Below are 24813 nucleotides of genomic sequence, written 5' to 3' on the forward strand. Positions count from 1 at the left end.
GGGGGCTCGAACTCACGAACCACGAGATCATGACCTGAGCCAAAGCGGGACACCAAACCGACTGAGCCGCCCAGGCGCCCTGGGTGTCAGAGAATTTAACTCACTTCTGAGCCTGTAAAGAGAGCTAACAGCAGATCCCACAGGTAAAGGGCTCACGCCTACAGGACTGCCCCCTCCCTTTCAGATGCCAACCAAAAGTGTAGGCTGTTACCTGCTTTTGACCACCATGCTGAAGACTGAAGCTTCCAACAACCCCCTTCTTGGGTTTGGTTAATTTTCTAGAGCAGCTCACAAGAACACACAGAAACATTCTACCACATGATCATTTTTTAATAACAGGTTATACCTCAGGAACAGGCAGACAGAAGAGATACTTAGGGCAAGGTTTGGGGAAAGAGAATGGAGCCTTCACCACCTCTCTAGGCTCCTCACCCCTGTGTCTTCACCAACCCAGAAGCTCTCTAACCTCTTTTGGGTTTTTCTGGAGGCTTCATTACAGAGGCACAACTGATTAAATCACTGGCCATTGGCAACCAGTTCGTCCCCCAGCCCCTCTCCCCTTCCCAGATGTAGGGGTGAGGTTGAAAGTTCATAGGCTGGGGGTCACTCAGAAGTAGCCCCCAGCCTTAGGCTTTCCAAAAGTCTGTGCATTAGCACAGCAAAGGACACCTCCATCACTCTTGTCACAGGGCATCTCGACAGGTTTGAGCCAGGAACCAGTGGATGAAGACCAAAACAAGAGATATGTATTTTGGTCACCTCAATTACCAAATATATGTTTCTTATGAATCACAATCTCACACTGTTCTTGATATCCTTTAAAATTCAAAATGAAATACAGGGACTGCACATTTCTTAGGCTGCTATAAGAAAGCACCACAAAGTAAGTTGTTCAGACAGCAGGAATTCATCGTCACCATTCCACAGGCTAGAAGTCTTAGATCAAGGTGTCTGTGGGGCCATGCTCTCACTGAGGGCTCTAGGGAAGGATCCGTTCCATGCCTTTCTCTTAACTTCCCTGATTTCCTTGGCTTATGGCAGCCAGTCTAGTCTTCACATGGCCTTCTACCCTCACATCTGAGTGCGTCTGTGTCCAAATTCCCCCTTTGTAAAAGGACCTGGTCCTACTGCACTGAGGGTTCACCCCGCTCACACACAATTAAACCCGTAACAATGAGTAAAATAAATTCAAGCCATGGGGCAAATGCCATGTTGTTTGAACCACTCCCCAACCTGCACCCCAGGTGACAAGCCCTGCCTTAATATTTTCAAAACTCACGTGTCCCATTGGCTTCAAACATCACTGTTACTGTTTATTCCTGAACTTTGGGCTCCTTGCCACCTCCTGGCATATGTCAGAGCACAGTGTCTCACTCGGGCCCATCTGCCCCTCCATCTCGCTGACGATAAGTTGTCCCGTCTTTACATAAAGCACTTAATTCTTAGGGCATATGTTTGCATCATAAGGAAGCATTTGCTAACCATCATGTAGACTGTTTATGATCAAGGAGTCCTGCTTTTGGTGAAAACGGACCCCTTAAGTAAGTGTGGAACCATAACCTATGCTTTACTATACTCATTCGTCAAGGGAGAGGGTTGGAATAGCTCTTTTGAACCATCGGTTACGGTTCCAATAGGTGAGGCAGCCCATGAATGCCTCCTCTGACCGTCTGTGTTCAGGGATGCAGGTCTCGATGAGGAATCCTTAAGAGGAACCTTAGAGAAGGCAGTTCATAAGTAGCCGAGGTCCATTTATGAAACAAAAATGAAGAACATAGAGTTGAGGGTATGGACACAGGGTGGAAAGAACGGTCTAGCTTATGAATGGTTCTTGTCTAAGAGCAGAAACAAATGCCACGTTGTTTGAACCACTCCCCAACCTGCACCCCAGCTAGACCTTAATCAAGTTTGCATAACCTTGAATGAAGGAAGGCTGGTTAGGAGAAAAATGCTGGGGCCAAGCGGCAGAGGAGGACTGAGTGCTACAACCCAGCACATCTTACCAAGCAGAGAAAGGCATTAGAGAGAAACCCTAGCACATAGACAAGTCCATAGCAGTGGTTCTCAAAGTAGGGCCCTGAAACCAGAATCAGTGGCCAGAAGCGTGTTAGACATGCAAATTCTAGGCTCTCACCCCAGACCTGCAGAATCAGAAATTCTAGGGACAGGTATAGTAAGCTGTGTTTTTAACAGGTCTGTTGGGTGATAATGAGCCTCGCTAAAGCTGCAGAACCTCACTGGGAAGACAGGAGGAGGACAATTCATCTCACTTTGCCCTCTGTGACTTGAACCATCACTCCGACTGCTTCTTTCTTCTCTCTCATCAAATTTACCAAGTAAATGGAGTCCTCCATCCAGCTTTTGAGTAGCTCATAGCATGCCAGTCATTAAAAAAGACAACATCAAGCAATAAATTGATGTGTGCACACGCACGTGTGTAATACGCAACCAAGTCAAGTCTGTGTCTGCGCAGGTCGCTCAAGGCGATAGCATCCCTCACAGGTGAGGCCAAGTGGCCTCCACTGTGGCTTGGCCTCACCTCAGTCTATGGGCATCTTCTTAAGAAATGACCCTAGGAAGATGCTATTTAGGGTAACAGGACAAGAATAAAGAGGATTTCAAAGGCATTCTCAAATCTCCCTATTATTTTTCAAAATAGATGCTTGACAGCTGTGAAGCTTGACAGGTGTGATCTGTTGTTGCTAATAAGGAGTTCCCACAAGGCACATTACTGCCTGGTTTCTGGCATGTTGACCAGCGGAGGATTAATTTTAAGTTATCAAGCTAATTACTCATAAGCATTAACAGTAGCCATAGAGAGCACGTTTCCAGATAGCAGGAGCTGAATTCTATTGCTATTATCACTGTAACCGTTTGGAAATTTCTACTTTGCACGAACATACAATGCCTCATAAATGAGAACAATTATTTCCATTTGCATTCCTATAGGATATTTTAGCAACACGTTTTAGAATGCATGAAGTCCTAGAAGTCCTTATTTTAATACTAAAACAAAATCCACCACCTTGACATACACTTATATGCTGGAAGACTCAGGCTTTAGTTTAACTGACTTAAACTTGTAGTGGGGAAAATCTAAGCAAGAAAGAAAAAATTACTAGCACCACGTTTTTCCCATTCTAATTGACTTTAAGTCAGATTTTTATCACATTGTTTACTTGTGATATACGCTTTTTTCATTCTAACTTCTGTGTTATTCATTAGAGAATGCAGAATAATTCATCAGACTAAAATAAAGCACCTCGTGGTCAATTATACCCTGACTTATATGATATTCTAGCCCATTCATCACAATTCTGAGTTAATTTAATATGAACTTCAAAAGACAGTATGCTTTAATGAGAGACCACTTGAGAAAACATGATGAATTAAATGTGAGACGAGAAGAACAGCAGTAACCCCAAGAAAAGACTGCACTTTGAAAAAAAAATCAATTCCAAGAAAAATGTGTTATCTGCAGAATTATAAGCACCCAGCAGGAGGGAAGTCAGGTGTGTTTTCATAATAGAGTAGGTGACCTAGAATTCAATGCCCTTTTCTCCTTACACAATAGTTACCCAGGAATTCAAATTTCAATTAAAAATTCTACTGAACCTATTGCTATGCATCATATGGGAATAGAAAATCTTTAAGTGACAAATGCATAGAAGACATCTGAATGTCATTCTCTATCCATAGAACTAAGCACTTCCAAAGAAATTTCAAAGGGTAACTTTTTAAAATTAAAAAACTTAGGGGTGCCTGGATGGCTTGGTTGGTTAAGTCTGACTCTTGATTTTGGCTCAGGTCATGATCTCACATTTCGTGGGTTCGAGCCCCACATCGGGTTTTGTGCTGACAGCTCAGAGCCTGGAACCTGCTTTGGATTCTGTGTCTCCCTCTCTCTCTGCTGCTCCCCTGCTCATGCTCTGTCTTTCTCTCTCAAAAATAAACATTAATACATTTTAATTAAAAAATTTAAAAAAAAATTAAATTACTTTTCTTAAAGAAATTTTAATGTTTTAGAGCAGTTTTAGATTCATATCAAAATTACAAGAAAGGTGCAGAGATTTACCATACAACCTCTGCCCCCACACATGCACAGCCGCCCCTTATCAATACCCACCCCCAGAGGGTACACATGTTACTACCGATGTGCCTACGCCCACACATCTTATTTACCCCGAGCCCACAGCTTACATGAGCACTCTTGGTGTTGCACGTTCTGTGGCTTTGAACAAATGTACAATGACATGTATCTACCATTATAGCATCATATAAGTAGTTTGACTACCCTAAAAATCCTCTGTGGTCACCCTGTTCATTCCCTCCCCTCAACCCCAACCCAAATACTTATCTGTTTACTGTCTCCTGAGTTTTGCTTTTTTCAGAATGTCATATAGTTGGAATCATAATATTGAGCCTTTTTCAGATTGGCTCCTTTCACTTAGTAAGCATTTAACTTTCCTCCATGTCTTTTTGTGGCTTGCTAATTAAATTTTAGTGCTGAATAACATCCCATTGTCTAGACGGACCACGGTTTATTTATCTATTCACCTACTGAAGGACATCTTGGTTGCTTCCAAATTTTGGTAATTATAAAGGTGTATACACATTCATGCACAAGTTTTTTTATAAACATGAGTCTTCAGCTCATCTGGGTCAATACCAAGGAACACAACTATTGGAGCAAGTGATAAGTGTATGTTTAGGGGCTCCTGGCTGGTTTAGTTGCTTGAGCATCTGACTCTTGATTTTGGCTTAGGTCATGATCCCGGAGTCGTGGGATTGAGCCCTGATCAGGCTCTGCACTAAGCATGGAGCCTGCTTAAGACTCACTCACTCACTCACTCACTCTCTCTCTCTCTCTCTCCCCCTCTCTCTCGGTTTCTAAAATTGAAAAAAAAAAAGAGTATGCTTAGCTTTTTGTTAAAAAACAAAATTTCACAAAGTAAATTTGAAGATGTAGTTGGCTCTATTAAGCAATTCATGAGCCCAAGCAACATCCCATCTGATACAAGATGCTCTGAGGTGTTGCACAAAATGGAATGTTTCCCCGGAGGAAAAGAGTAGAGGAGGAAGTTGTTCAAGGAGAAGAAAGGATTATTCCATCTTCTCTTTGTAGGGAAGGGAATAGGAGGGTTGTTATCATGCAGATTAGCTCACTAGAGCTGATCAGCAAATTTCAGGTCTACTGTTAAAAGGTCACATTCCTCAGATAGGTTGAAACTGTAATTAAGTCTTACTTTGCTGTCCTGGATGGCAAATGACTTCCATTTTGGGTTGTTTCTTTTTCTTTCTTTTTTTTTTTTTTTAAACAAAAATGGCCAACCTGCCTTCCAAAATGGCTGCGCCATTTTCCATTCCCTCCAGCAGTGAACGCGAGTTCCTGAGGCTCCACATCACCACCAGCATTTGGATCTCCAAATTCCAGATCTGGGCCTTTTGGACGGGCATGTAGCAGTATCTTGTTTTTTAATGTGACTTTTCCCAATGACATGTGACATAGAGCCTCTTTTCACAAGCTTGTTTGCCACCTGCATATTTTGTCTGGTGAAGTCTTTGGCCCATCTATAAATCGGGTGTTTAAATTACTTTTTTCTGGCTCTCAGACCACACAGTGAAGTGCCCAGGATCAAGGGGGTACGTGTTCTTTATTTCTGGGTCCCAAGATATTCAGCACAAGACACTTATTTGGTCTAACACATCTTAACAACAGCCACCATTTCTGGACAGCTAACTATATGAGAAGTTCCGCTCTAACTAAACTCCATCAGAGCAGAACCCAGTGAAATAGTACTCACCGCCAACCTCGTTATGGGTGAGGAGACTGAGCAAATGGAGGTTAAAGGGTCTCAAAGAAGGTTCGGAGACAACAGTTCTTGAAAAGGAGAAGTGGTTTACTTGCAGAGAAGTTCCCAGGGAATCAGACTTTAGGACCAGCTGGCAAAATTAAAACTTATTTTTTTTAATTTTTTTTTATTTTTTTGAGAGAGAGAGACAGAGACAGAGCACAAGCAGGGGAAGGGCAGAGAGAGAGGAAAACACAGAATCTGAAGCAGGCTCCAGGGTCTGAGCCTTTAGCACAGAGCCCAACGCTGGGCTCAAACCCACAAATCATGAGATCATGCCCTGAGCCAAAGTCGGATGCTTAATCGACTGAGCCACCCAGGCTCCCCAAGATCTCATTAAGTAATCTCTACACCCAACATGGGGCTCAAACTTACAACCCCAAAATCAAGAGTCACACGCTCTACCAACTGAGCCAGCCAGGCACCCCAAGATCGCATTCTTTTAAGGAATCTCTACACCCAACATGGGGCTCAAACTCACAACCCCAAAATCAAGAGTCACATGCTCTACCAACTAAGCCAGCCAGGCATCCTGTATGCAAACAAAACTTTAGCCCTAATTTCATGTGATTATTCAAAAAAGGAGTTTCCTGGTTTTTTTTCTTCTGAAATTGTGCAGTAAATAATGGAACTAGACTGTACAAATCTTGCCGTATTAAAAATAGGTTAAAAATATGATACAAGTCCATGGCTCCTGAATAACACAAAGATCAAAATACAAATGTTATAATGTGTTAATGTGTTATAAAGTTATAATCTGTTATAATGTGGTCTCACCTCCAAATACGTTTTCCAACAGTCAGTGTAACACTTCACAAGTGAATACATTCTGTCCAAAATTGTTTTAATTTCTCTGCAGCTGTGAGGACATTATCTCATAATTCCGGATACAAAAATGTGGAGACAATAACAGAGGAAAGATGTTCCTACTTTTTTTTTAGATCCCGGCCCAATGGGAATATAACTTCCCAGATGCAGGCCATTTCTGGAACGATCAGCAGATGAGTTTGGCTGTGCTGCTTTCAAAATGGTACAGCCAAGTGTCAACATAAAAAGAGAGAAGAAAGTGGGACGGACTGAAAGGGAGAATTCATCTCTATTCAGAGATGTCCTGGACAGTTCCACCAAACCTCTGCTGAGGGCTTACTATGTCCAAGGAAATAAGAAAGGAAGTGCCACATAGATGAGATTGTTTTGAGGGGCTACGAATACCTCGAAACATGGAAGAGACAATGGAAAACAAAATGTGTTTACCTTCAAACCACGAGTGCTTTAACGGTATGCAACATCTTATTTCTTGCACTTCCTGCACGCTGAACACATTTAAAAGAATCACAGTTGGGGTGCCTGGGTGGCTCAGTTGGTTGAGCATCTGACCTCAGCTCAGGTCATGATCTCACAGTCCGTGAGTTCAAACCCCGTGTCGGGCTCTGTGCTGACAGCTCAGAGCCTGGAGCCTGCTTCCGATTCTGTGTCTCCCTCTCTGACCCTTCCCCATTCATACTCTGTCTCTCTCTGTCTCAAAAATAAATTAACATTAAAACAATAATAATAATAATAAAATAAATAAAAGAATCAGTTACCAAAACACAGCACGGCAACTTTTTTCTCCAACTCTTTTCTCCTTCTTTCAGGAACTAATCAGTGGCAATCTTATAATTAACTTAGCATCCTTATAATGAACAGACCTCAACTCTGGAAAGCAAGCCCCGACTTTACGTGGTGATGCAATCTGTAACTTTGCCTTTTCTTGAATCATCCGTATAGCAGGGCTGTTGGGCAAGACTGGTTTTCAACCCAGGCGCCTGGATGCCACTGGATCTCCATACGGCTGGGGTGGTGTTCTGCTCACTTCACCGCACACCTCTATGATGTGCCGATCACTGTTCACTGGTGGAAATAGCCATCAAGCGAGAGATGAAACATCAGGAAGCAGGTCAAAAATGAGCAGCTTGCCGTGAAGAACAGACAATGGAAATGTGAGTTATCTCACAAGAAACTGTTTGCATGGAGGTTTGTCAGGAAACATTTCCACATTTCCAAATGCAGGGGATATTATTATTATTATCATCTCCCATGACTGTAAAGGGTCTTGGTATTTGCATCCTACAGGGTCCACTCATCAGCTGGAAAGCAAGCTAAAGGCCCTGAAACGCCAGGCCCCCTGGCATATTTCGTTTCTCAGAACAGGACATGGAAACTCGTCCCGGACCCAGGACGACACATTAATATAAGGTGTGTAACCTCATTTGAACCTGTCCTGGCATCTTACGTTTCCATGACTCTTCATCAATTTTCTTTCCAGCCCACAAACTCTAACAGGATACATCTCACAAGAGTGCCATTATTCCCAGTTGTATAGGCGTTTAAAGACAGGAGCGGAGACATTATTTCAGTCTAAAAAGGGCTGTCTCTCTCAATCATGTGTTACTAGAAAATTAAACAAGAGTCGATTCACTTACGTTGCATGAACACTTTATACTAAAACCCAAACAGGAACACAGTGAATAGGTAAAAATTGCCTTTAACCCGAAAGCTTTATTTGTGTTTGCATTTAGACCTTCTCAACTGTTTCAGCCTTTCTTTTAGAGGAACTTGCCAGTAAGCAACCTCCCAACCAAGAATGGAACCTATCTGGTTTGTCTTTAGATAATAAGCACGTCACTTATATTAGAGGGAGTGAGGAACGCCAAAAATAATTTCATGTGTCGCAAACTACGACTTACTGATGCATTGTAATATAGTGGGTTGAAGAAGGGTATAAACTGGAAATAAAATAAGGAGAAAACATCTCTGAAGTTCAAAAGGAAATGAATTCCCAATTTTCCTCTGGTCCCAAGCACTGGTACGATTAATGACATTTTTGGAAGGTGATGAATTACTTTGCAAAATTAATGTTTCTTATTTCATTAGAGGGAGTCCTATTTTCATTTCTGGACTCATAAAATTGTCACTTCTTTGGACATAATCAGACATTAGTGGTGAAATGATTAGATAGTAAATTAAGGGACATATGCATATGTGTTGGCTGAAGGTAACTTGAGATCCTGTGCAAACCAATGAGGAAAACACACTTCCTCAAGACAGAGATACTCATCACCATACATTATATAATTTAAGCAGTGACCACTTAACCACCTTACCTTTCAAACTAGGAAGGCAATAGATATGCAAAATAAAATTATAGATCTTTGAGGTCACTGTAACAGAATATTTTCTCACCTGGGCAGGATATTAACAACCGGGAGAGTAAATAGCTTATGAAGTGACAAATGTTACTACAATTTAAAACAAAAAGGTAAACACAGTGTGAATTAAAAGTTTTTTTAGCTTTCTTCCCCCCTCTTAATAGGCTATTTTTTCTCAGATTCCCCTCAGGATAGAGTTGAGCACTTTGGGTATAAAAGAACCCCAATTTGTCACCATTTTCAAGTGCAGCCCTCCTCATTGTCCAATATTTATATCTTACAGAGATGCTGGAAAGAATCATAAAGAATAGGGGTGCCTTGGTGGCTCAGCCGAAGTGTCCGACTTTGGCTCAGGTCATGATCTCATGGTTCGTGGGTTTGAGCCCCACGTCAGGCTCTGTGCTGACAGCTCAGAGCCTGGAGCCTGCTTTGGATTCTGTGTCTCCCTCTCTCTCTGCTCCTCTCCCCTCACATGCTGTCTCTCAAAAAAATGAATAAACGTTAAAATTTTTTTTTAGAATCATAAAAAACAAACACACACACACACACACACACACACACACACACAGAGTCTCCCAAAACAAAAACAAAAAGAAAGACAGCAAACACAGAAGGGACACTTAGTTCTTGGAAGGAGCTGTCACATGCGTGCACAATTACCACTTGCAAACAGTGTGAACATGTCCCCGCACCACAGAGAAGTACAATGGCAGCTGGGAACCAAGAGCAAGGTCATGTCCTGAGACCTCTGTTATTCCCAGACAGCAAACTCTAGGGCATCCAGGAGCCCAGCTGTGGTCAAGATGTTTCTGCAAGGATCACAATTCTACTTTGTTGGACAAGTGTTAGCGGTGGTGGACAGAAACAAAATCCATTTATAGGAAAGAAAAAAAAAACCTCTTCATCTAAGAAGTTATGATTATGCATTAAACCAACATGTATGAAGATTTTAAATGATGCATGATTATAATAGTTTCTTCACTTCATAACTCTTTGCAACTACTTGCTTCAGTGTTTCTCTCCCCCCTCCCCCCACCCCCCGCCGCCTTTCTCTAGCAGAAAATAATGCTTGTAGAGAGCAGGAAGTACGTCTCACTTATGCTGGGTCCCGCAAAACCTAAGATACTTGAAAGATGATGGTGTTTGACAGATTCTCACTGGTTGGAAGAAGGATCTGGATGGTTAAATGCACAGGGGATGGGTGTTGATGGACTGGTATTTTTTCAGGCTTTTCCTGTCATACCATTCATCTTTCAACTATCCACAACTGCACCCTTCTGTGATGCACTGGTCTCTCCAGGAGCCAATGAGAGAACGAGAAGTGTAGGAATATTTTCCCCCAAAACTCAGGTTCTCACTTATGTTATAGTTGATATTTCCACTCTGTCTTCTCTCCCTGTTAACATCCCGAGAAGCAGGGTCATTCAGTATAAATATTTGGGAATATGACAATTAGTGCTTGAGTTTCTGCTATGAAGCCTCGGTTCCCTCTCTTCCAGACCTTCAACTTTCTTATCTGTAAAAGAAAAATAACACTCCTGACCTCACAGAGTTGCTGTGGAGGTCAAACAGATATTTTATGTGAAACTACTTCGTCACCACCAAGACATTGTCAAATGCAATGCTAACTCTCTTCTAACCCATGGCTCAGTAATTCAGAAGAGTTTCTTACTAGGGGTCCGCCCCCATGAATTGAGACTGGGGTCCTATCTCAAGCTGCAGCATTATGGCGAGGAGACGGAATGGACAGCCTCCTTCTCTCGCCTTCTCATGCTTCTCCGGGGCTCTCTCTGAATGCTGCTGGCAAGATCTCACAAAGATCAAGTAAAGAAAAATCATTGTGTTTAGCGGTGTGGCCCATGGTTCAACCACAGCAACAAGAACCACGAAGAGTTGTACATACACGTGTGATGGCCTGGCCATGCTTTTAGCCTGTTCTGTAGAGCAAAGGACCTGAGCTTCAGTACAGCAACTAAGGACCAGTTCCCAAAGCCTGGCTGCTAGCTGAGAGCCTGATACTGTATCACGTCCATCAGGAGCACTGGGCGTCCGCAACAGACAGAGAAAATTGTCGGAAGACTCTGCCTTTCCTCATGTTGACTGCTCTGGGCTAGAAGAACACAGCATTTGAGGTTTTGCCCAAGGGTCCTCTCCCCTAGGACACTTTCTCTAAAGGGAGACACTCCTTCCTCAGAGATCTCATACAAATAACTATCTTCGCAGGCACTTGTGGACCAAAGTCTTAGCCACCACTAGACTAGAAGTTCCTCATAAGCAGGGATCTTACAGTCTCATCTTTGAAACTGCAGCAGCCTGTCTACAGTAGCCGAAATAAACCCAACTGATGAAAGCAGTGCTTTTTGTTTTTTAAAGGGAGAGACAGAACGAGCATCTACAGTCTGTGATTTACATTAAAATGAGCCATAACCTGGGTGGCTCAGTCGGTTAAGCATCCAACTTCAGCTCAGGTCGTGATCTCATGGTTTGTGAGTTCTAGCCCCACATCAGGCTCTGTGCTGACAGCTTGGAGCCTGGAGCCTGCTTCCAATTCCGTGTGTGTGTGTCTCTCTCCTGGCCCCTCCTCTGCTCACATTCTGCCCCCCCCCCAAAAAAAATAAACATAAAAATTTTAAAATAAACATATTTGAGGGGCGCCTGGGTGGCTCGGTCGGTTGGGCATCCGACTTCGGCTCAGGTCATGATCTCACGGTCTGTGAGTTCGAGCCCCGTGTTGGGCTCTGTGCTGACAGCTCAGAGCCTGGAGCCTGTTTCAGATCTTGTGTCTCCCTCTCTCTCTGCCCCTCCCCTGTTCATGCGCTGTCTCTCTCTGTCTCAAAAATAAATAAACGTTAAAAAAAAATTTAAAATAAAATAAAATAAAATAAACATATTTGAACCATAAACACTGCTCCCATATTCCTTTCTTTACTTATTGGCTATCAATGATAACTACTTTTCTCCAAGCTTCTCCACCATCATCAGGAGACATAAGCTAAATCCAAATAACAGAAAATGTTCTAAGTGCTTCTTCATTTATTTTTTATAATTTTTTATTTTTTATTTTGAGAAAGAGAGAGAAACAGAGACATGCAATCTGAAGCAGGCTCCAGGCTCTGTCCAATCTGAAAAACAACCGTGTTGAATGAGATCAGGTATCTCCGAAGGTAGGTGTCTGAGATTGGGTTTCCTACAAGCAGTGGCTGGAAGGGGGCTTCCTGAATATATGATATATTGGGGGAAGCCCTCAGTGGAAAGGGAGGGAAGAGATCTCAGCTGGAGACCTGCAGAAGCCTGGTCCCATGCAATGCTTTGGAGCATAAACTGTACCGAAAAGAGTTATTCCAGTGGGCGGGGGCTGGGCTCCTATGGCCTCCAGCAGTGAGCCAATGGCAAGATTCGCCCTCATTGAGGGAAGAGGATACATTGCCTTGCTGGCAATACGGTGTCCATGGGCAGAAAGTTAGTCTCTAAGGGGAGCAGCTGTAAGCCATTAGCAGCTAGCTGATACAGGAGCTGGGGGTTAGGGAGGTGAGGGACAGAAGGTCACCAACAGCATCTACCGAGAAGGAATAGGTGTCTATGACCTATTTTCAATATTTCAGAGAATCCAAAAGAAATTACACATTTTCCTAAGATGATGGTATGCAGATTAGTAAAAGGTCAGGAAGACGGCTTCATCAGACAACTCTGTAGTGTGGGCGACTTCCTGCTGATCTGAAGCTTGAAAGAGTTAGGGGTATCTTTGATTAATGTAAAGAGGAAAAACTAGGTCATACCTAATAAATGCCATATGTACACAGACTGCACACTTTCACAACGTGGAGCCCAAATACGTGAAGTAGAAATGTGCAAGACAGCGCTGGGACAGTGAAGGTCTGTGCGCTCAGGCAAGTCTTTCCAAAGATAAGTTCTGCGGTAATTCGCACAAGGGCATTGCAGTGGGGCATCTGCAGTGTTCCTTGTCCTGTTTTTCATAGATAAGATGTATTCTGATGATATCACATGCATCCCCAGCCCCCACCCTCAAAATTGTGTGAGAGGAGAATTCTCTAGAGCATTGCCAAGTTATGCAAAGAAACCTGTCCGTTTCTGAATTAATATAAGCACAGCCCGCTGACTTTCATAAGTTTCTCTCCCTAACCGGAAAGTTTTGTTTTGTTTTTTAAAATATTTTTTTAAGTAATCTCTACACCCAGTGTGGGGCTTGAACTCACAACCCCAGGATCAAGAGTCCCACGCTCCATGTACTGAGTCAGCCGGGCACCCCAACTACCTAACCCTATGGGGTGTTTTGGGGGTTTTTTAATGTTTATTTTACTTTTGAGAGCAAGACAGAGACAGAACACGAGCAGGGGAGGGGCAGAGAGAGAGGAAGACACAGAATCTGAAACAGGTTCCAGGCTCTGAGCTGTCACCACAGAGCCTGACGTGGGGCTTGAACCCACAAACTGTGAGATCATGACCTCAGCCAAAGATGGACACTTAACCAACTGAGCCACCCAGGTGCTCCTAACCATGGGTATATGGTTTTATACCCATTCACCGAAACGCACTAGAACAGGTTACACAATGGAATCTGGTGAATCCATTTCAAAGAAATCATAACCTCCTAACTTATGATTAAGTTTTTTATGTGGAAACACAGCAACAACATTAACTTTTAACTCTTTAAGTTAGGCCTTCAAACACACATACATGCATACAGTATATCATCTGTTTATACACACAAATATATACGAATATATACAATATAAACATATGAAAGTATGTATTTCTTCTTTAATGATACAGCGAACAAAGAAATGAGCAAGTCAATAAGTGTTCTTTAATATGTGTTTAAAATGCTCTATAACAGTCACAAGAAGGGAGACTTTTAAATCACATTCAAGGAGAAACACCAAATTAAAAACACAAATGTCCGCCATGATTAGCCCAATGTTTAGTTTGGTTAAATTCAGAAATTCTTAGAAACACAGCCAGAGATCCAAGGGACCCAGACCAGGAAATACAAAGGCCAAAGCTGAGGATGCCCTTTCTTCCCGGGGCCTCTCCAAATGCCTGGCCATTCTGCCTTAGAACTTAAAAATCACCTCAGGGCCAAGTAACACGCCAGGGCTGGGTATATTCACCACAGAAATAGTGCTGCAAAGTCTGTGAGCCTCAGGCTGATTTGTGGCTCCTAAGGGTTTTTGATGTGATAATTGTTTGTTTACTTTTTCTTGGAGGAGAGGCTGGTCCTCTAAGTAGAATGAGCTAATCACTAGCTTAGTTCTTTCTTTTGCCAAAACAAACAGCTTCCAATTACTGCTAAGAGAAGCCTCTGATCTCTCTAATCAGCTACCTAAGCAAGCCTATCTGTGGTACTTTATAGGGTGAATAATGTCCCATTAAACAAGAATCTCTTACCACTAATAAAACTCTAGACCCATTGGGCCATGCCTGCCAGCAACCTGCTACTTATCTTCCAACAAGAAGATGTGCTCCTTCCCTGAGCAGTGGCGAATTCTGGCAAAGGAAATAAATAAACACATCTTTCCTTCCTCCGTTGCACATGGCCTACTATTTGTCCTCAAGTCCTGTTCTCTTGAGCCTCCTCAGAGAAAATACAGGCACAGAAAAGAGCAGATTCCGGGTCTCCTCGTACTTAGTGAAATGACTGCCCTTTTTTTTTTTTTAATATGAAATTTATTGTCAAATTGGTTTCCATACAACACCCAGTGTTCATCCCAACAGGTGACCACCTCAATGCCCATCACCCACCCTCCCCTCCCTCCCACTCCCCATCAACCCTCAGTTTATTCTCAGTTTTTTTAAGTCTCTTATGGTTTGGCTGTCTCCTGCTCTTTTTTTTTTCCTTCCCCTCCCCCATGGTCTTCTGTTAAGTTTCTCAGGATCCACATAAGAGTGGCAACGTGGATGGAACTGGAGAGTGTTATGCTAAGTGAAATAAGTCATACAGAGAAAGAAATGACTCTATCTTTAAGGCCCTGAGGCTGAGTTACATGGTTGCCACAACGAAGCAAAATCAGGGGAGGCAGGAGCGGTGTCTGCTCGGAATGTCCCAACTGCATAAGGGAGGGAGTCACTCTTAAGTTAAAAGAGACTCACCAGAAAAGAAAGCTTATTTCAGACACAATCTTCCCTCCTTTCTTCTTTAATATTTTAGTGAAGTTGAGGAAACAAGGGTAGAGGTTATTCCCAAGTGAATATAGATCAGCATCATACGCTGGAACGTTATGGAAAACCCTGTGAAGAATCCTCATGGCAAGTGGGCTTAAGCCCCGCCAAGGGTTCTGCACCCTTGAAATACAAAAGCCCAAACCAGGGCCGGCTTCATGGATCTATGAACAATGCACGTGGCTCATGCTCAGGGGACCAGTGTCTGGGGTTTGATGCTCTGTGCTCACCATATTGAAAATTTCAATGATTTTATCCTTGAGTTTGTGTTTCATATGGGCTGGCACAACAGTGAAGCTCATCCTGGAGGTGTGGAGACTCAAATCATGCATGATCCTGCCTCCCAGTGCTCCTTCACCTTGTCAGAAAAGGTTCTCGGCTACCCACTCCCATGTCCCCTGCACCCAGTCTTCTGCCCCCACCAACTCCTTGCCCCCAAATGACTGTCACACTCTGTCCCCTGCCGTGACCTGGACAAGGGTCAAGGAGGGTTGATGTTGGGCATGCGTGCACTGAAGTGTCCCAGAATCCAGTGTGGCTGCCCTCATGTCACGCGGGAAGTACCACACTGGTGGGTGGGGTGGCCAGCCAGAGTCTAAGACACCCAAGGAGCAAGCCCATCCCAGGTGCAGGTATCTACTGCATCCAGCAAGGGGGTTGCAGTATACTTGGGGGTTGCCCATTTGCCGTGGTTGGAGCACTAGGAGAAGGAGACCCCTGGCCCAACTCCCAGAGGACAGCATCTAGAACAAAGTGCAATGCATTGGTCTAGAAGCTTGCAGAACAGGGTACCAAGAGTACCTGAGTAAGCATGTCCGCATCTGGCAGACCCCAGGTACCTGGGAAGGTCTACACACATCCTGCAGATCCTCCTGTGAAATGCCCACTGGGCACACCCCATGTTGCACACTTGGCGGGGGAGGGGTTCTCTCTTCTCCTTTCCCTCCTTCCTGAGTCTGGCTTCTCCTTGTCCCTCTAGCCCATCTCAAGGCACCCTCCAGGCATGAGTCAGGAACGACAAATTGTGAAATGCTGCTGATTTGGCAGACAAGTGACATGCTCCGATATTTGCACGTTAACACTGGCACTGAATATAAAGATGAAGATTAAAATCCAAAGGACTAACTTAACTTTTCAATTTTTCTTTACTGCAAATGACATTGAATAGCCAGTTTGAAACACCATGACAAACCGAAAGAGCCACGGAAGGAAAAGTGTTTTATATTTTAGTTCCTTGAACAACACTCTTTTTTCTTGATATTTGAAATAATGGCCCATACGTTTTCATTTTGCACCGGGTCCCAAAAATTCGGTAGTCAGTCTTGAAGTAAATTAACCAACTAATCAAGGTGCCTGGGTGGCTCAGTCGGTTAAGCGTCCAACTCTTGGTTTCAGCTCAGGTCACGATGTCAGTTTCATGAGTTTGAGCTCCACATGCACGGAGAGTGTGGAGCCTGCTTGGGATTCTCTCTCTCTCGCTCTCTCTGCCTCCCTGCCCCACTCACTCTGCCCCTCTCAAATAAATAAATTTTAAAAATCTAAAAAACTTTAACCAGCTAGCCAATAAAATCCTAAAAATAAGAATAAAACTGGGGTGCCTGGGTGGCTCATTCAGTTGAGCATCCAACTTCAGCTCAGGTCACGGTCTCGTAGTTGTGGGTTGGAGCCCTGCATCAGGTTCTGTGTGCTGACAGCCCGGAACCTGGAGCCTGCTGCGGATTCTGTCTCTCTCTCTCTCTCTCTCTCTCTCTCTCTCAAAAGTAAACATTAAAGAAAATTAAAAACAAAAAAGAATAAAACCAAGGACTTGTAGCCACCCAGAACCCGGCTCCACTATTAGCTGTGTGAGTAACCTACCTTCTCAGCACCTCTGTTTCTTTGTCAGTTAGGAAACAAACACTACCTTCTTCGGATGGTTCTGGCACTTACTCATCTTCCCGTTGGTGTCAGCTCCGTTGCTGCCATCACTTTCGTGCTCTCCGCCTTGCCAGCAGGTACTTGTCCCCCATGGGAGCCACGGGAGGCTGGAAGTTCAAGGAGGTGGTCTGCCCACACCACCCACGTGCCCAGTGGCCAAGCCTACGGGAGAGCAGGTCTGCCTGGCTCCAGAGCCCACATGTCTGCTCCACACCCCACAGCCCAGATCTCACGTTCACAAGGAGGCCCTTCCCAGCCACCCCTGTTGTGGGATTGTAACACCATCGTGTACGTGGTATGTGCAAACCTGCAGTGTGCCCAGTGCCCCGCACAGGGAGCCAAGGGCTGTGCCAGATAACTCCAGAAGTCCCCAGTCACCATTCCCACCTGCATGGATCAGCACCGAGTCCCGCGGGCTTCCGGGCCCGGGTGATAGCTACGTGGCCGGCAGGTGATGCCCACCAGCACCGCAGAAGCGAAGGGACCAGGTGCACCCCATCTACCCAAGACCCTACAGCCTTGTCACTTTCACAGGAGGCTGGAAAGTGTGTGGAATTGGGGCAGAGACCACTCAGTTGCAGCCTCCTGTGCGGGCCTGCTGCTCCAGGGCAGTGCCCCCAGACGCTCCAAGTCTTTGTCTACACCATGAGTGCGGAGGCCAGGTCCTTCCTAGCCCAGCCCTGGCAGCTCATGTCGTGGTTTCACGGTTCGTGAGTTTGAGCCCTGTGTCGGGCTCCATGCTGACAGTGCAGAGCCTGCTTGGGGTTCTCTCTCCCTCTCTCTCTGCCCCTCTCCAGCTTGTGTGAACTCTCTCTCTCTCAAAAATAAATAAATAAACTTGAAAATACATAAATAAGAGAAATGGATATTTGTGACTATGTTCTGTAGACCAGTCCTCTGCAGGCTCCTTCGCCTACTGCCTGTGGATCTCAGTAGCCTCACCTTTCCTTCCCTTGAATGGACTGTGCCCCTTCTCACTGTGTTGTTCCCCTTGAGGGGGTCTTCAACTCTGTAGGGCTCTTGAGACCAGCCAGGGGGAAGCATTCACGGACTGCCTGCCCGTTTGCCGTCAGAACGCATCTGTCTTACCTCTTCCTGGTGCTGACCAGGGAAAGGAAACTTGAGGGGTAGAAAGTCAGCCTGTGCCTTCTGTTGTGATGCAGTTTGATTGTCAGGAAGATTTGCGAGTCTTCAACTTAGAAACTTGGGCTTTGAGCCCCGACTCTGCCCACTGTCCAGCGTCCTTGTAAGAACTGAATAGTGCTTTAAAAAGCACTGAACATGTTTACTGCAGCCGGCCCTGCAGAGTTGCTTCTCTGAACCTTTTTCTGGTTTCTCAAATTGAAAAATTAAAAAGCAATTGATAGGACTGCATTCAAAACATGCAGACACATTTATGCCACAGTCAGATCTCCTCCATCTCTAAAATCAGCAGTGGAGGGGCACCTGGAAGGAGCTCTTCCACAAGCCTCCTCTCGCCCTGGCCTTTCCTGTTAACAAACAACACGTGCCCTGGAAGGAGCTGGAAGCAGCCTGACCTGCATCGTCGCCCAATTATCTAACAAGGGGGCAGGGACAGGGAGGCTCCAGGGCTTATAAGGAGAGTGAGGTGCTGCCTTTTCAAATCTGAAGGAAGCTTAATCCGGGCAATTTAGGTAAATCAGATAGGCATTACCAGGTTAGGGTTAAACCTCCAAGAATGGCTTGGCAATTGATTGCAGAAACAGCAGCTATTAAGTCCTGAGTAATTTGCAGCTTACCCCACCCCAGCTAATTAAAATGTAATCAGGATTGTCTGGCAATGTGTGTTCCGTCAGCAGTTTTTCTTGTGAAGAGAAATCATGCCAGGAGACCACAAGAAAAGCCTTTCACGGGAATTGGCTTGATCTAAACTGCTTCTTTAGCCGCTTTAACTGTAAAACAAATAAATTATAGCAACTGACAATTCAATTAGAAAGAAAGAAGGAAGGAACGAAAAGATACTCTTTCTCTCCAAGAATGGGTTGCTCTGTTTTGTTTTCTGGGGCGGATTAAACCGTAGTGTACATCGCATCTTGTCAGGAGAGGGGCTCTGGCAGGGCAGGGCGGTTTGGAAACCAGGTGGCCGGGGAGGAGCCCTCTCCAGGATGTCCGCGTCGTGTCAGCGCCGAACATGAGAACGCGCTCTTCCCTTTCTCCACAGAGACGGGAGGACCGCAGCGGCGGCCAGTTCCTCGGAAACCCACTACGTGTTGCACGAATGCGCACTCACGCACATGCACGCTTCGCGAGCGGGTGCGATCTCTGAGGATCCCAACTTTGAGTTCTGTGCGACCCGGCGCTAGGTTCCATTAGCTCTCGGGCCACGAGGGACATCCCCAAGGCTATGGAGATTTGTCCCAAACTCTACCGTCATTACAATCGCCTCCTCTCGCAGCTTAGTAGCCGGGGCCCCTTGGAAAGCCCCCTGTGGGAGGTGGGAGGGGCGCCCAGTTTATTTCCCAAGATCAGAGGGCTGATCTTGCAAAGATCCCGGGTCTCCTTCTGGCCTCCACAGCTTTCCTGAGGCAAGAAGGAAGGTAAAGCTTGGAACAGGTGAGCCGCTAAGGAGAGAGGCGGGAAGGCCGTGGAGAGAACGACGGCACACGAGAGAAATAAGGCGTCTGCGAGAATGATTTCACTCGTGTGTGTGCTGGGAACAGGAACAGGACGCGCCTCCGCAAAGTCGGCGGGCCGCGCAGATGCGCCCCCCGCACCCCGGGTTCCCACGCCAAGACCTGCGGGGACCCTTGCTACTGTGGCTCCCCGCAATCCACAGGCGCAAAGGCGCGCTTCTCTGAACCTCCGACGTTCACGCTCATCCAAACGCACGCTCTCCCATCCTCAAGCAGAAGGTCGTACGGGGCCCGGAGAAGTCACCGACCCCGGGGCTCTGCTCTGAGCACCCAAACCCGGCCCTCCAAGTCCCGTGTCCCGTGCATCGCTTCCCTTACTCTGCACACTATCCGCTGGCAAGACGGAGAAGCTCCGGAGCTCCAAACTGGGGCGCGCACAGCGACCCCCCCCCCCCGCCCCAACCCACACATTCTGGAACAGACTACTCGGCCCCAGCGCCCCGTCTGCGTCTCCAAGGCGGGGGGGGGGGGGGGCGCGAGCTCCCGGCCCGCGGATGATGAAAGCGGCGCTCAGAAGAGACAAAAGTGTCGGCCCGCGGGCACCTGCGGGGCTGGGCTGCCCGCGCGGGTCCCCAGGCGCGGCTGGGCGCGCCTCCCGGCCTCCCTCCCAGCGCCGGCGGCACCGAGGGCCCCGCGGCGCCCGGGACTTTGCGGGACTGGCCCGGAGCCCCGCGCGCGGAGTCGGGGGAAACTCACAAGCGCGCACACGCAGCCTCGGAATCTGCACGGCGGCTCGCCCCCTCCCCAGACAGCGCCGCTCGTTTTCCGCCGGGAAAGGAGAGCTGGCAAGGATGCTGCAGTCTCGGGTTCCTTCGGAGGAGGCGGCTGGGGACGGGGGCTCGGCAGCCCCGCTTGGAAAGCCACGCCGAATCGGGATGGCGGGATCCGCGCGCCGAGCGCGGCCACAAGTTGGGGCGCCCAGGCCGGGAGGCAGGCGGCGCGCGCGCCCCCCGCCACGGCCCGCGGCGCCAGCGCGGCGGTTCCCGTACCTGGAAGTGCTGGAAGAAGGCGGACATGCGCGTGATCTGCAAGCTGAGGCACCTGGACGAGCAGCGCGCGCGCTGGACGCTCACGGCCGACAGGGACTCGTCCAGCCGCCGAGCGGCCGCGGCGCCGGGGCCGCCCGCCAGGCAGCCCCCGCAGGCCGCCAGCCAGAGGCAGAGGGTCAGGGCCGCGCCGGGCGCCCCGGGCACCATGGCTGCAGGTCGGGGGCGCGGGCGCCGGGCGCTGGCCGAGGCTCCCAGCTCCGCGCCGGGGCCGCACTGCCGGGGACACCTCGCGGCCGCCGCAACTCCGCTGGAAAGTTCAATCATTCAACTCCAGCCCCGCGCCTTCCCCGCCAACCTCCTCCCCGCTCGGCCTCGGGGGGCGGGGTGAGGGTGACAGGCGGCCGCGCCATTGGCTGCGAGGAAAGTGAGTGACAGGGGGGCCGGGCCGAGGGCCGTGGGCTGGTCTAAGGGGCAGCGAGCCCCCGCGCTCAGAGGCTGGGCGGCGCGGACCCGGTCTCCCCCGTGCGCCTCGCTCTGGGTGGTCGGGCTCCCACGCAGGCTCTCCGGCAGTCCGCACTCCCCCCGCCCCCCACCGTCCAGGTGATAAACCGCAGGTGGGAGCAAGCCCGGGCCTGCGATGTAGCTGCCTTCTTGGAAAGGAGGGCCCGGGGACCCCCAAGGGCGTCCAACCCGCCCAAGGAAGGACGCAGCGCCTGGAACTTGGAGGCTTCCTCTCCAGTTTGTACCCCGGGTCCAGACTCCGGTCATACTTTCGCATATTCGAATTTCCTTTTTTTTTTTTTTTTTTTTTTTTTGGTCCCAAATAGTGGAAAAGAACTAAGTAACAGAACTGAAATGGGCATTTCAGTGACATCTTCCTTCCTCTCCCTCCCTCCCCCATTCCTTCTTTCTTCCTCCCTTCTTCCTTCATTATAATGACCTGGGAACCCATGTGAGTACCTAGCAAGTGACATTTGTTAAACAACAGCCCCACACTCGCTGTTTCCTTGGGTGTCTGTTTTCCTGGTAAGCGCTACTCTCCCAGTGTGGTGATTCCAAACAGAAATCTTTCCCAAACCCTTCCCCATGTATCTGTCCCAAGCCTCTTGGTTCAGCCTTTGTAGCAGGAAACTGCAGCCCCACTATTTCTTGCCATCTTTTCCCGTGCTCTCTCAGCACACATGTTCTCTGTCCCCAGAGAGGGCCGTGCCACAGAAAGAGCTGGGGGCGCAACCGTAAGACGGTACCTGGAACAGAGTTTATGCTTCCCTGAGCTCCATGGGGAAGGGACAGCGCTCAGTCTCCTGGCTTGTAGAAGCCCCGAGAGAGGGCCGAGATGGGATCCTGCAGGCTGTGCTTGAGGCATGGGGATATTTATTTAACAGGACTGAGTCAAAAAGAGCCATGCACACCCCTTTTCAGGTGCAGACCACCTGACTGACGTCCCTGTGCCCTGACGGCTCCACATGCTGTACAGAATGGCACACGTTCTAAACCCTCCATCGGCTCCCAACGAAGCACAGAGAGGGTCTATCTAGAGGCACTCCGCCTGCCCAAAGATACATCACAAAGTCTGATTACTCTTCACCTAAAGCTTAGACTCTTTCCAGTATCCAACCTTCCCTCCCCACCCCTAACCCCATTCTTCTGCACATTCTCCACTCTGTGATTCTGAGCTCTTCCTGTTAAATTATAATGACAACCATCTACAGTTATCCTATTATACCTATGATTCTTTTTCAAGTACATCACTTTTTTTTTTTAATGTTTATTCACTTTTGAGAGAGAAAGAGCAGGGGAGGAGCGGAGAGGGAGGGACAGAAGATCCAAAGTGGGCTGTGCACTGACAGCAGTGAGCCCAATGCAAGGCTCCAACTCAGAACCATGAGATCATGACCTGAGCCAAAATCAAAAGTCAGATGCCTAATGGACTGAGCCACCCAGGCACCCCTCAAGTACAGCATCTTCTGTGTATATTTCTTCACATAGTTAAGTCAGCAAGACCAATACAATTCATTGCTTAGTGTGTTTTTCAATGATTTTTTTAAATGTTGTTTGTTTATTTATTTATTTGACAGAGCAGGGGAGGGGACAGAAACAGAAAGAGACAGAGAATCTCAAGCAGGCTCCATGCTGTCAAGCCCGATGCAGGGCTTGAACTCACGAACCACGAGATCATAACCTGAGCCTAAATCAAGAGCCAGACGCTTAGTCGACTGAGCCACCCCGGTGCCCCTCTCAATGCATGTTTAAAAATCAGGGAATTCAAAAGTTTCTGTAGGAAGAAGTGACTTCGTGGGTGTGCACCCTGCACAACCGTACAGAGCCCCACTGTAGAAGGAGCCACACTTGGTTTAATGTTCTGTCACCATCTTGGTTTTAATTTCAAACAAGGTTTGAGTTGTGCAGCCAGCCCTATGTGTACGTTTCAGCATGACAATACTCCCCTTGAGCAGGAAATGTTAAAAAATGTAGGCATGAGCTCAATGGTTTGTTTAAAAGATGCTCAGAAATGTGAATGGAAATCTTTCTCGAGTATGTTAAACACGTACTATTGACCAAGAGTGAAGAAGCTAACCTTGGCGACCCCAAACTGGAAGGTGTATACAGCCTCACAGCAGTGAATGGAGGTGTGACATGTGAATACAGGATTGTCCTCAAAATCGCTTTCTCTGGGAATTGCTAAAAAAATGTCCAAAAGCTGTGGCGGAGCATTTAACTTTTAAAGTTCAACAAATACCTGGTCTCCGTGGAGGCAAGGATATTATGCATGCCTACATTTTCTTATATCTTTGATTTATAACTTTGCATGTCATATCATGAAATTTATATTCTAGAAAGTGAAATACGGACAAGCATGCTGAGCTTTTAAAAACAGCATTTAAATGTTCAAAGGGATCACTGTTTTTTTTTTAAGTGTGCTACTTATATGGTTTCCATAGCATATGCATGTCCATGAATAAATGCATTTTATAATAAACCACAACAGAGAACATCTAGTTGGTTGAACAGAAAGCTTGGGATTAAACATATAAGGCCACCTTATGCATATGTTAAAATTATACTTGTGGTTATATTGCTTTCTTGTTTTAGACTTATCACAGACATCTTCTGTGGCTATGCTGGCCTTTTTTAATGTTATTTATTTTAATTTTAGTTTAAAGTAACTTTTAAAAGGAAAACATTTTGGTAAAGACAGAATAACAGTTGTAATCTAACGTTTTTTTATTCTGCATACATGTGCTCCATTTACTATGCATTTCACCCTGCAACTTGGCTGGTAGGAGCTCTCTAACGTTTTTTTGGAAGTTTATTTATTTTGAGAGAGAGAGAGAGAGAGACGGCTCGCAAACAAAGGAGGTGCAGAGAGAAAGGGAAAGAGAGAATCCCAACCAGCCTCTGTGCTATCAGAGCCCAATGTCAGGCTTGAACTTGTGAACTGGGAGATCATGGCTTGAGCCAAGCTCAAAAGTTGCATGCTTAACCGAGTGAAGCCACCCAGATGCCCCAGCAAGCTGTCTAACTTTTGATAGGACTGGTTAAGCTCTGTACGTTCATGAAGATCCACTACATGAGAGGAGAGCCATTACTGCATAGAAGGAATGACGGACAAATGGATGGGTCAAAATCGTCCAGCTACATTGGTAAGAAAGAACTTAGCATGCCTTTCCTCAAATTCAACATGAGCCCTCCAGTCTGAATTTGGAGAATAAATGAAACTTATATTGACTTCGGTTTGACTTTATATTCACAAAATATCCATCCAGCAAGGACAGTGGAAAAGGGTCTTAACTAACTCTTTATTTCTATCTATGTGAACAGCGACCAACTGTGTGACCCGTCTTGGTCAGGTTCTAGAAGAAACACACAAACAAGCCCCTCATTCACAGTTTCCAAAAAGTTAGCTATGCTCTTCCTTGCAATTTATTTAGGTTATTAGTTTCTTCTTCTTTACCCCTTCTTTCCTTCCTTCCTTCCTTCCTTTCTTCTTCTTCTTCTCCTTCTCCTTCTTTTTTTTTTTCCTTTTTTTTTTTTT

The 24813-nt window shown here is 46.4% G+C and overlaps 1 protein-coding gene across 1 annotated transcript in view; it reads right to left on the reverse strand.

Annotated features, from left to right (window-relative positions):
* The window catches only part of ANOS1 (anosmin 1), a 183261-nt gene extending 162164 nt beyond the window's left edge, over window positions 1-21097 (reverse strand). Inside the window, exon 1 of the mRNA XM_049643358.1 lies at window positions 20778-21097. Within this exon, the coding sequence (XP_049499315.1) occupies window positions 20778-20984 (207 nt within the window). The 5' untranslated portion in view covers window positions 20985-21097. The remainder of the gene's footprint in view (window positions 1-20777) is intronic.
* Between the last annotated feature and the right edge of the window lie 3716 nt (window positions 21098-24813).

The sequence above is a fragment of the Panthera uncia genome, chromosome X, assembly GCF_023721935.1.
Source record: "Panthera uncia isolate 11264 chromosome X, Puncia_PCG_1.0, whole genome shotgun sequence".
Taxonomy (NCBI): Eukaryota; Metazoa; Chordata; class Mammalia; order Carnivora; family Felidae; genus Panthera; species Panthera uncia.